A 13,771-nucleotide genomic window follows, 5' to 3' on the forward strand; every position below is an offset into this window, starting at 1 on the left:
TGTGTTGGTGCAATAACTTTATTTACACTTCACTTAAGGTTGATTCAACTCTGAACTTAGGTAAGTTTTTGATTGAGCAAAGATGTCTGACCAACAATGAATTGAATTGAAATATTAAATTAAGACTATTTTTGTCTAAATAAAAATCTAATACAAAATGTATAACTTTATCATATCAAATTAGCAAGAGAACTTAGTGAAAGATTCAACATATTAAAAAATCCAAAGACTTCAACTTTTGAGGAAATCAAATTGAGATGGGAGCACATCTTTAAAATTTAACAAATATTGTAAATGTTTCTTTACATTCCATTCAGGGAGTTTGAGGAATAACAGATAAGAGGATACCCCTCTGCCAATAGAGGTATGGAAAGAAGTAGAAATGAAAGAAAAGATCCCCCCATCAATATGTACCCCCACTTTGCAAGTAGAATGGAATAATTATCCTGACCAGAATACTAAATTCCATACCAACATTTTCCCAATCTGAGTTAAGCAATCTTACACTTTCATAAGTCAAACGTGAATATACAATCTTAACAGTAACCAGTCAATCAATGTTCAAAAGAAAATCAGGTCTTGAATTATTGTGCTTTCTCTAAATTAACAAAAACTACAAAAAAAACTTTTACAAAAAGTTTAATTAGCATGACAATATTTTCCGAAATGATATATATAGCACATGATTAGAAAATGACACATTAACAATGTATAAAATCCAACAATAATAAAAATTCTTATGTATCGTCCGTCCTCCTTCTCTTTTCGGCACTCTCATCAACATTTTCAGCGGGTCTCTTATTTTTATTATTGTTCCATATTTGATCAAATGTAACAATAATACAAGTCATATTGTCACATCCAGTTCCATCTCCTAGAGTGTTTGGTGCAAGACATTTATCAAATAACTGAAAAAAAAAAATAAAAAAAAAAAAATGACGTAACTATAATAAATTCTTGAAACATCTGCATGTGCTTTGTTTTACATGTAGATTTTATGGTAGGAAATGCATTCAACAGGGGTTCAAATGATTGTGCTTTGGAATCAGTCTTAAATATAGTCAAGCACACTATAAGTGATGATGAAGTTATAAAGTGCGATTGAAAAAAAAAATTTTTTTTAAATTGGTATTATCTGATGAATATAGCATACTTGTTTAGTTTTAATCATACCATCAACTAGATTTAAGTACCAGTCCACATGAAATTCAGACACTGCCAATGGTAAAGTGATTCATAATGAAGAAAAACCCACCAAACAAATATTTTTCTGAGTACAAATATGCTACACTATCACATAACAAGAATCATTTCTGCATTCAGCTTTGCACTTTTTAGAAAATCATACATTCATCTCCCAAAAAATTCAACCAAAGAAGCCAAAATCAAGAACAATAATGCTTGCAAAATGCAAATTTCATGTACAATCAAAAGTGCAACAACCAAATGAAAAATTAAGACTGATTATGTGATCAATTACTGTTATTGAACAAGAAATAAAGCTGAATTTGGTAAGTTTTTGACATGCATAATAAGCTTATCAAGTTCAGTTATTAAAATGAGAGAACTTAATTACACAGACGCTGTTTAGTACTTAACAGATTTTAACATGTCAGCTTAAGGAAACAAACTCTTAGAGATAGACAAGTCATCCAACTTGGACATTTTATTCAAGTCAAACTAACCAATTATCACTCAATCTATTACAGTGGAGGAGCAGTGACTACTAATCAAAAGCCTTTTGTATGAGGGAACTATGTAATCAATGAACCCATTCCACCACACAACAGAATAAATATGGTACAACTATAGCACCAAGAAAGTTTTTATTTGTTGAAATTCTTAATACAGCACAAGTTTTATACTGTATAGGCTATTGACAGCTTACCATCTCACATATCAATGAAAGCTTTTTTCTATTCTCTTCCTCTCTCAACTTTTCCCTGACAAAATCAACAACTTCTTGACTGGTCATGTAGTTCCTGAATAATAAAACAGCTATAGTCTATATGTACAAGAAAAAAAGACCCCAAGTTTACAAGGTCTGATCATAGGTAGTGAAACTTACAGCAATGACATAAATAGCTCTCTAGGTAGAAATCTGCTACTTCAATCACTCAAAAGCCTAGCTAGAATAGTATTGAAAACAATATCCCTCTAATTGCTAAAAAACAATGTTAATTTCCATTGATAGGATATTTGACTTAATCTTTCCAACTTATAGACTAACCATTTCATTTAAACACAAATTTCAACATACTAGTATTTTATCTTGAACGAGACTACGTTGTGTTCTTTTTTTTGTTGGGAAACACCATCATACTGCACATAAGGTGGCTAATGGACAAAACTTTTCAAATTCAGGAACCATTCTGTTTCAAATCACTTAATAATTCCAGTTTTAGAAAATGTTGTGGACCATGTAATGACAGATACCCAACTGATTTGGGCAAATTACAGCAAAATTCAACTATGATGATAAATTCACAAAAATATCAAATTCTAAATGTGTCCTGAAATAGTTACCATATGCCATCACAGGCAAGGACAAGGAATTCATCATTTTCTTGCAGCGAGGCAGTTTCAATATCTGGAAGGGCAGTAATCATCTGTTCCTTTGCAGTCTTCTCAATATTTCTTTTGTAGAAGTGGTCACCTAATAATATATCATAAGACAACCAATTAATACTTTAGTTTCATCTTTATTTGTGAGGTACTTATTTTCATTGTTTCATGGGTGGTGTCCATGAACATATGAAATCAATAATGCAACAAACAATTATATATGTGAATGAAAATCAATTCAAGATAGATTTTTTGTATGGTACATGTGAAATTGTGAAGGAAGCCATTTTGAGCTGTTGAATTCTATCATCCCTTAATTGTTTAATTAAAGGACACATCAACAGTAATTTAGAGCCTATTGGGATTTGGGCTATCTGAGTTATGAATGAATGATCTTTATTTGCATAAAGCATATACATGCTATTGCAACAATGAGTAACCAAGGGAACCAAGATTCTAGCGGAAATCAAAAGAATGTAATCCAGGGCCAAAGACCAGACATGGAAAACAGACACACACAACAAAGGACATAAAATAACCAAAATAATACATACAAACTCGGACTCCACTAAAATAGTTAAGCATGGACCAGGTGCACCAGTAGGACAAGCGTCCTCTGCTTTTCTAGAAACAGGGATGTTGCCACAGATGAAAGGAAAGTTGACAATATGGAATGAATAGGCATTGCATTTGTCATTTAGTTTGGTCAATAGTTTTCCTTTACCATCAATCTCAAAGTGTAAGTCAAGATATGAGACTGACTTCACAGTGTCTGTAGTATCCTTTATCTCAAGTTCTTTTGGGAAGTTGTGATGTATAAAATCCACAAAACTAGCATTGTTTAATGATAGCACGTCAACAATATAGCGAAAACTGAGATTAAAGGATCTAGCTAAACAATTTTCCTTCTTTTGGATCAGATCAGCTATTAAGTCAGCCTCATAAGAGTGAAAGAATAGGTCAGCCAGTAGAGGAGAACAAAATAGACATAATTATAATGACAGAAAATAATATTATCAAATCGAGGTATTTACACAATTAAATGAGTTCCAAGCGGCTTTAAGGTAGTTGCAAAGTTTAAATGTCAGAGATCTGTTTAAAACCTGAATCAGTCTGTAAAACTTATGTATATAAGGCCATGAACAATAAAATACTGGCATAAACTGTATATGTAGAAATTTAAAAGCAGGACAAACAGTACAAAGTGGTATTCATCTTCTAAAGCATTATGTCATGGCAGTGTAAACCATAAATAAAGTGTTAGAGTGTCACCAGTAACGATTGACATAGATGCCGCATTTGGTAAACACAGGGTTTTACAATATTTGTAAGATAAGAATGGCAATGGTACCTAAAATTTTTATTCAAATGAATTTTTACTTTTACTTGAAATCAGGGAAATAAAATTAGAATCATAATTTACCAATGGATGTTTCATGTATGTATGTAACCTTCATTCATAATGAAAATTACTTGTCTCAAGTGCTGAGAAACAGATATCTACTTGAAAACTAAATGGAACTAAGATTTTTGTTTTGTTTTTTTTTCTTAAACAAAAAATCTTTGCTGAAATATTAAATTGTACAGGAAATGCCAACAAATAGTTACTTTTTTTAATTCCTTTATTCTCCCACAAATCAAAAATTCAAATATCCAACAAAATGCATTTGTTTCTTCTATTTAAAATAAACCACAGTACTTTCAAGTCATTGCCAAATGACTTAAAACCATAGCGAATACTTCCCTTTCTCTTTCCTCCCATGTAATATCACAAACTCATTTTTTTAATCTGAGTGAAATTAAATTTCAAATGAACATAAAATTTTGGAACTTATTCAGGAACCATTTCTATTTCAAAATGAAGATTTTGTTTCACACCACATATCTGACTACAAATACATTTACTGAATTAACACTATTAAGAATATGCTGCACTTTCTATTGCAAAATAAAATTATTATTTCTGATGGTCATACCTATAGCTCTTGACATATTCAGACCGCCATTAACCCGACCCTCTTCTGTCACTTTGCCTCCAGCAGCTTCTATACGAGTCTTTTCAATTAAATCTTCAGGCTTGTGATCTGCAGAAAGGTCGATAGCTTTGCCACCACGACACAGAACACAGCGTGAGTCACCGGCGTTAGCAACAAATATTTGTTTGTCTTTTATCAGGGCTACAACTGCTGTGGTGCCACTGTCTGACCCTGGCTACAAAGATGATTTGTACATCATTAACTTATTTCAGAACAAACGAAATTCATGGCTTTGTTTAAATCTATCTGACAACATATTTACTGCAGTTCATATACCAGATAAAGATAGAAATATCATTGAAAGCATATTTATTGGCAGTGTAACAGTGCTAATATTTTTTTGGTTTTACAGTAGCCTATGAAAGGAAATTTAAACATCAAGGACATACAATCTTTTATACTTGATGTAAAGGTTCGGTAACCTATGGTTCTACTCAAGAACTTTCTTTGTTTATTTTCTTTAAAGCTTGAATGGAACATTCATGTGAATGCCGTAGACACTCACAATTATCTCATTATGTATATTTAGGCATGCTATTGTTTGTTATTAAGTATTTTGGGAAAGTTTGTAAGTACAAGTTCGTCCTCACTATTTTTCCCCCATTTTCAGGTCCCCTCTTTAGTTTGTCCTGTTTCTCACCAGTCATTTCATGTGTAAGGGATATATTGTTACCCCAAAATTTTTAGTGTATCATGTCATTTAAATCACTGGGCGCCGCCATCTTCTTCCGGTATTTTCCCCATTTATCGTTTTTACGTATGTGCGCATCTGTTACCATGCTTGGGGGCACTCAACCAATCAATAGTTCCAAGGGTCCACAAAATCAAAGGAGTACAAAACCCCCAACATCATCTGCTTCTGGGAGACTGTGACCCATTACCAGGACTAGATACTTGAATTACCCTTTATAAGTGACCAGAGCGCTCCATCAGTCTTTATAAACCAACAACCAGGTTGAATTATTTCCCTGTGTACGTACCCCATATATACATATATATGATCGTAGTTTACGACCTATTGATCTGACCCAGTTCCCAATAATAATCCCGTTCCATCAATGGACCTATCTAGAAGGAGAAATGAACAAAAACTTCTACTTGTTTGTGTTCACTTCACCCATTTGTCTTTGACAGGGAGCTTTTGTAATAGATTACACAGACAAAAATGCCAATATTGTCATTTTTCAAACAGAATTTACTAAAACTTCTCCTTGCTTTTGATGTATAGATTAGGCCCTGCGTTCTGCTATAGTAGTCCTGTTTACTATTTATAAACAAACCAAATACGGGGTCCTTGATTATTCTCTAGCGCTCTGGTGGGATTTCATAACATAATTGTTATTGTTAGTTATATTTATGTTATTTGTCCATAATAAATAGTATATTAAATTGAATGGCTAATGTTCTTTATGAAACATGAAAGAATCTGTGCCTTACTGTTTAGCTACCAGTATATTGCCACGCTACCAGTGCATTTATACTATAAAGATAATTTTCTACAGTGGTAAAGACCACAGCCCTGACATATTAACACTGACACAACCGCAACCCCCCCTCCCAACTTTACAATACAAAGAACCTTTGGAAACTTCAAATATTATGGCCATGTAAGACCACTAATAAAGACCTCCTCAACAGATGCAATCAAGAAGATGGCAAGACAGGCAGAAGTGGCCTACCTTTGTTGCTGTCCCATATGCCATTAAGTGTAACAGCAGCAAATAAGTAGTAAGGGCATACAACAATGTATTAAAAATTGTGAAAAAACAGGCTTATATACATCTCTCAAGCTGAAAATACCAAAACCAAAACCATACCTCTTCTGTCATCTCGTTCATGACTGGAGCACTGCTTTCCTCTTCATCTGTGTCATCACTTTCTTCCTCATCTTCATCTTCATCCTCTTCGTCACTGTAAATGAAGATTTAAAATATCATAGTTTCATTTCAGAATCCAGCTCATGACAGGAGTTAACTTATGAAAATTACCAAATTATCTTTCACTGGGAATTCTTGAGTCTTGTCATAAAACAGATACAATAAATAAGTTACTTTTGTCCCTTTTTTTTTTTTTTTTTTTTTACATATTTTAAAAGTTTTATAATTTTTCTGTCTTTTTTGAAATAACGAATATACTGGTAACGTATACCATTTAACTAGGAAGGTTTCTGAGTAATTCAAAAAGCCCTAATTGTAGAATTCTTGCCTTCATTATACCAATGTGTCCTACTTACTACTACCAAATACATGTATCTTTTATGTTTAAAAAGCTCTCAATTACGATAAACTTACCATCTTAATATCATATTTTATAATTTTACAGTGATCAAAAATAGACACAGATTCTATTGATTATTTACCTTCCAGCACCTTCATAGTCATCATCTTCATCTTCATCTCCACTTGCCATCAGTTCCTCAATGTCCTCTTCAGAATCATCCTCATCTGCCAAGTTGTCTTCGTTAGCCCCACTTCCACTACCTCCTGAGGATCCAGCCTCTCCACACTTAGAAGATGATCCTCCTGAGGATGAACCAGATCCACCAATCACATCTGAAGAAGATCCACAGGCAGCTTCTGATGAACTTGATGATGATGCACCACCACTAATTGAAGAACTACCTGCGTTTCTGGCTTCATTGCTGCTGCTAGCCTACTCACAGGAAGAGAAACATTATTCATTATAGGATGTTAAGGTAAGATTGTCAGCATTATCATTATTATTTAAAAATACTGTACATTTACAGTACACCAAGAGAGGGAGGATTCTCTTACTTATATTTCTGTGTCCAATGGATCACAGAATTTTACAGTGTCCACTCCTGAAATCCTCCAAGTGATTTCTCCCATCTGGGAGTATTTTATTACCTTTTTGGCAGTAAGACAGGATGTAGGTGGTACTTCAAAGGATAATCAGGGCAATAAAAAATCCCAGCTAGGAGTATTTTATTGCCTTTTGGAAGAAGTATGCCAAGATCACCCCAGGATTTTTAACACATTTTTGGGAATTTCCTGGAGTCACTCTGAAAATTGACTTTGAAATGGGAATTTGAGAATCTATACTCTTTGGGTGTACTGTAGATTCATGAAAGCACTCCCGAGCCATTAGTTCACAGAGGCAACTCACTGGAACAGAACTTGAGAAGATGACATGAAGACATCCTCACATCTTATTTTCTTGTGAATAACTACATGTGGCTACAGCCTTGCACAAAGATAAAATGTACACATTGCAGGAAGATATTGGTAATTTAACAATGTTCAAACACAATTAAGTTACTTAAATGACAGTCTTCCATTGTCATTACTCACTAGCTCCATATCTAAGATCAGTAAAAATTTATTTTGGTTCAAATACAATTGACTGTTAAGGTTAGTAACAAAACAATTACACTAACTGTAGTGTAATAACAACAGGTGGCTGTTTTAATTCAATGTTTGTAGCATGTAGGTGACATAATGTAAAACTACTTTTCTTAACGATGAAATAGAAAATTAAGTTTTTACTAGTTTGAAAATATCACACTTTATATGACTTTCTTCGAAAAAGATAACCAATCATAAAAATGTGACTTGGTTAATTCTTCCAATTTATATTATTATTAATTAAAAATACTGCACATTTGGATTCATGAAAGCTCTCCCTAGCCATTTGTTCACAGTGGTAAGTCATTTGAACAGAATTTGAGAAGACAACATGAAGACATCCTGACGTCTAATTTTCTTGTGAATAACTACATGTAAGTACAGCTTTGCAAAAAGATAAAAAGTACAAATTGCAGTAAGATATTGATGTACCTTATCATATGCATAACCACAAAGAATATCAATATAAAAATTTCACAAAGCACAAAGCCAAGAATCTACTTGAACTTGATAGTGGAAGTTTCCATTAATACTACTACTAAGTCCAACCTTTCAGACAATTCATTCATTGAACATTTCTGAATTAGAATATTCAAAATTGACAATACCTCTCCAGACTCTGTGCTTCCAACTTGATCAGATTCTGATTTACTGGATCCACTTCCACCAGCGTGACTAGAACTAGATGCACCCTTCAAAGATGTAGCTTGTGATGAACCAAGCAATGTATTGGATGAAACAGATGAGTCTGCCTGGTTGTTTGATGTGTCAGCTGTGAGGGATTTTTCTTTTGAAGAACTTGGCAAAGATGAAAATGATCCATCAACAGAGCTACTGACTGTGTCCTGCTGGACGGAAGATGATAATGATGGAGTCACACTACTCATTTGACTCTCCTTTTCTAAATTAAGATTATTTTCATTTTCTGCATGTCCGTTTGAAATTTTCTCTTCTAAATTAACATCCAAGTTAGCATTTTTATTAGAGTCTGTGGCTTCTTCACCTGCATCCGAAGGAAAGGACATCTTTTTAGGTTTTATAACAGGTGAATTAGTAGCATGTCCTTTTTTGCGTAAAAGCCTAGCCCTTGGCTGTTGTGGAGTTTCTCCATATTCATATTTTGCCATCAACTCCTCGATTGGCATGTCTGCTTCTTGTCGTAGCAACTCTGCTTCTGATTTTTTTTGCTTTAAACTCTGGGCTTTATCATCTGAAATGAAAAGTGCAAAGCTGTCATTTCTATGATGAAGATGAATCATGATACAGTCCTTGAACTGATCCATGCAACGATTTGATGGATCGATAACCGCTAATGATTGATAACCCATGACTGATCTAGTCGCAACTGTGTTTTGTGAAATGGCAGATCCATTAAAAATAAAACAAATGTAAAAATAAAAAATATAAATTGATGTTTAAATCTATTGCACTATGTAAATATGTGTAAAACTGACAAAGAAAACAATGAAACCTGTTAAATATAATAACCGTGCTGTGATTATGTGATGCTACCACCAGTTTCATTGATTGGTTTGACGGCTCCATGACTGATTGGAAACTGACTGGTGATAGATGACCGATTGCAATTTTTGATGCACGGATCAGTTCAGGTACTGTATCATGCTTCTGCTCGTGGTTATGAGATTTTGCTAAGTCCCCATTGGTATCAATATCAAACCTGTCTATGCTACTTTATGAATCTTTTTTTTTTGCCATATTTATGAAACTGACCTGTAACATCATGAACTTTATAATTTTTAACATCATTAATATGAAGAGGTTCACTGTCTTAGAGCATAACTGGCCATCAAAACTAGTAAAAACTACAGAGATCCTTTAAAGATAATTACCTCTGTAATATATAATTGTACTATGACTATTTACTTCTACAGAAATAAAATATACCTCACTAAAATATACAGGAAATAATAATAAACAAACAGCTCTGCACATGGTATGCTCATTACTATTTTTGGGTGTAATTTAATGGCAGCAGTTTTACAATGAATGCAGTCATAAGAAATGATGGATGTATAAAAAGAGAATAAACCTTCATGTTCATCATCTGATTCTACTCCTGCCAACACCTTCAATTCTTTAATAACCTCTGGTGTAGTAAGTAAGGCATCAAATCCTAAGTACGCCTCTTCTAATGCTTCAATGTATTTTCCTTCCTTGTATAATCTTGATTCCTTCAAAAATGAAGGAAGGTTAGTGGCACAATACTGCGCCACCTCAGCACCTGTAATAAAGGTTAAAATGATACATGTTGAAAGAGAGGCAGTGAGTTCAATGAAGATAAGACGGTACAAAGATTACCATCATATATTTGGTACATGTATTTCATCAACAGAATATGTGTATGAATTTCCAAATTTAAATCAAAAATACAACAAAAGACAACATACAAATGTAGTGTAAAAATATACAAAAAATGTTAATCATAAGTTTTCCAAAATTAACCACCATCAATAGACATAAACAAAATCATTTGCTTATTGTGTATTACGAAAAAATTTACAACATATAAAACTTACCACCATGACCATCGTAAACTGCAAACAGGGCTGAATTCTCTTCATAATCTGGTAAACAGTTGTGAGCATCCTTAAAGATTAATAAAATGGTGAACTTTTTTTTCAAAAATCATAAAAATGACAGAATTTTGAGTATTTACAAAACAAATTTGTCTGAGGGTTTATCACTTTTAAAATACCTGAACATTCTATTTTCAAATATTTGCTTTGTGGTTCTTACTAAAAGTTCACATTTAATAATCATTAACTGTCAAGACATTTTCATTGAAGAAATGGTTCCAAATACATTTACTCGATTTCATCACTTCTTTTACAAAAAAGGTGGTGGCTGGCCATTTACACCTTTAAATCAATTTTGCTACTACAATGATTTGATGAAGTGTACATCCGATTCTTGTGACAGATTTGTAATTGTATCAATTAATTTGGCATTTAATTAAACAAGCACCTCTTGTGATTCTCAATAGGTTTATAATGTTCTTTGTCTCTTTTTTTATGTTGCTAATATTGTAAGTGACTTCTTGCACTCGTAATTTCAGTACTTAATATTTGCATATGATTTGCATAAATATATAGTTATATGCCACATAATGCTGCAGATCTTTGCGGTGTTTACCACCATAGTGTCATAGTTTTAGCTTCATACGAGAAAAAAATGTACCTCTTAAATATCATGCATATGTGTTGTATGCCTTGTGTTTCTTGCTTGTACGAGAATGGGAAGATTACATGAAATGATCAGTTAACATTGAACATTACCCAGTTTCCGATTCAGGCACAGGGGCATGTTACAAGACTATATAGGTCATATACATTAGCATGCCCCGATATTTATGAATATTCATTGCTAGTTGTTTAATCTGGTTCCCAATCTGGTTCCCTGGTCAATATTATAAGCATCCAAAGATCGCCGCAACGTACCTCTTTTAAAACATTTCATACACATGTCTATGTTTGTTTTTTTGCTTGTATGAGAACGGTAAGTTTACAAAAATGTACATTAAAAGATGACATGATTGGTTAGCACTGAATTCATGTTCATGTTATGTTACCCAGTTACCTTATTCAAATACAGGCATTCGCTACAATTGACTACTTGTTTATATGGGTCATTTATATTAGCAGGATCCCGATATCTATATATAGCCATTCCCAGTTGCTTAATCTTGTTCTGGATGATTGAAAACATTCAGGTCATCAAAGTTATGAAAGAGTACACCATCATATCAAGGGAACCAAGATTCATTCAGTGGAAGTTACCCAATTTTAGAGTATATCACATTCGTGCCATTTCAGATGTTGAAAGTAAGCCAAAATCATTGACAGAGAATATTTGAAGATTAGCAACTTTGAAGAATTCAGTCTTTGATCTTATAGTCTGTCACATCAAATTAAATATTTTAAAGAGCTTGTTCACAAGAAACTGTAATTTGTAAACTACAAGCAATCAAAGAATTTGCATTATGCTGTTCCTAACCCTTTGCAATTTCATTTGATTAAATAACATATAACATATCCTGCATGTCTCATATGCATGTGAACAGTATTCATGAAACATAAATTATATATAAAAGCACGAACAGGGAACTGAATTCCAATAGGGGACAATAACAATAATCAACAATAAATTTCACCTCCTGTGTCATCCTCCATCCTTGCATGGAAGATGCTCCATATGTGAAATTTTTACAGGTCTCATCACAGGAATTCTTTTCTGTGTTTGGTGTTGACAAATACACCCCCATTTTTCAGAAAACTAAGTGAATTCAGGACATAAACATTCACATTTCCACATGTGTATTTCGCGGTTGGTCATGTGACATGCAATTGTAGGATCGAAGTGAAAATTTGTTTTTGTTTCAGTGGTTAGTTGTATTTTTCAACTGCATTTTATAAATCATTTTATAAAAATATCTTTCCCCACAATAACGGATAAATTACATTACTGATGATGTATTTTAGTGAATATAGTTTTTTTTTTATTCTGAGATCACGAGTGAGTATATGCAAACTTCAAAGCGAATTTTTGAGAAAATCAAACAAAACGAAAATGACTTTAGCTATTTCAAAACGAAATAAACAAACTATCCTTTTTATATCAGATTGTTGCTTTCATAACTTTCTACATCATTATTGTATAAACATGGTGAAATTATCACTGCCATTATCAGTAACTGTTTAAACTAAACTAGTATGTAAATAAACAACATCTAAGAGTTTTCTTGTCAAGATATTTTTGTGACAAAGTTTTGTAACAGTCTGCAAACATTTAAAAATATGTCGATTCCTGTAAACATGTTAAGTTTGAAAACACGATAATAATAAAATAACTATGAAACAGAAAATGATAGTCCTGAAACCAATGAAATGGTAGTGATAGGTCGCGTCTAACAAAAATTCCACTGATTCAATGTTCAAAGCAAGATCGCTAGACTGCCACACTATGCCAAAGGACGTTAGAGGAAAACACATGAATACAGGGTCTCGGAAAATGTTAAGTGTCTTATATAAGTGTTATAATCATGTTAAAACATTCAGTATTACATTCCTTAAACTGAGTTGATTATGACTTCTGGCCTTGTTGAACTGGAAAAGCCCAAAGCAAATACATGTACCAGTTTTGCTAAATTGATTCATCTATTAAATTAGTAATAATGGAGCTTTACCTCTGTGGTCATTTAAATTTTTCCTTTTCGTGGTTATACACTAGTGGGGCTGCATATTTGTATTTGTATGATCCAACTGTAATTGTATGTACGACTTCACGCCACGTTTCCTTTTTAAACAAATTATTTGTAAAAATAATAAAATATAAAACTGAATGATTTTTTTTGTTGTTGCATTTAATGATTATAAACTCATGGTATTAGTATCATAGTATTATGCGTCTACTGAACAGCTTCTTCGAAACCGTACAATGGAGTGGAACAATTTAATCTAATCGGTTAAATGCTGAATCAAACTCATTGTTGTCTTGTGTTTCTCTTTCAGCAATGCAGCTTCAGCGTCAGAATTCGTTATAATTTTCTTACCGTGGCACTGATGTGGGAAAGCTGGTCTTGCGTCGATCATATTGCCCACTTTACGAAATAGTGATCACTAAGATATTTTGAACACCGAATTGTAGTCTTATTATTAACAATACCCTTTTTAATATACTGCTTGTAAATTCCTATTTAAATTTCGTTGCAATTGTAAATTGGCAATTTTCTTTTTATAAAAATGCTTTCTAGTTGCAGAGGCAATTTTGCCGTCTCTAGCAAAGTAA

General features: G+C 33.0%; 1 protein-coding gene across 1 annotated transcript; it reads right to left on the reverse strand.

Annotated features, from left to right (window-relative positions):
* Window positions 1-623: 623 nt before the first annotated feature.
* LOC148628662 (protein phosphatase 1G-like) lies at window positions 624-12,339 on the reverse strand. Its single transcript, XM_088591936.1, has 10 exons — window positions 12,138-12,339; window positions 10,504-10,573; window positions 10,017-10,208; window positions 8,575-9,176; window positions 6,961-7,253; window positions 6,419-6,512; window positions 4,542-4,776; window positions 2,527-2,656; window positions 1,889-1,982; window positions 624-908 (listed from the first exon to the last, which is right to left on the reverse strand). The coding sequence occupies exons 1-10, from the start codon at window positions 12,246-12,248 to the stop codon at window positions 738-740; spliced, it is 1,992 nt and encodes a 663-aa protein (XP_088448062.1). The 5' UTR covers window positions 12,249-12,339; the 3' UTR covers window positions 624-737.
* Between the last annotated feature and the right edge of the window lie 1,432 nt (window positions 12,340-13,771).

The sequence above is a fragment of the Perna viridis genome, chromosome 1 (genome assembly GCF_037379345.1).
Source record: "Perna viridis isolate PV_CMFRI_1.1 ecotype Kerala chromosome 1, ASM3737934v1, whole genome shotgun sequence".
Classification (NCBI taxonomy): domain Eukaryota; kingdom Metazoa; phylum Mollusca; class Bivalvia; order Mytilida; family Mytilidae; genus Perna; species Perna viridis.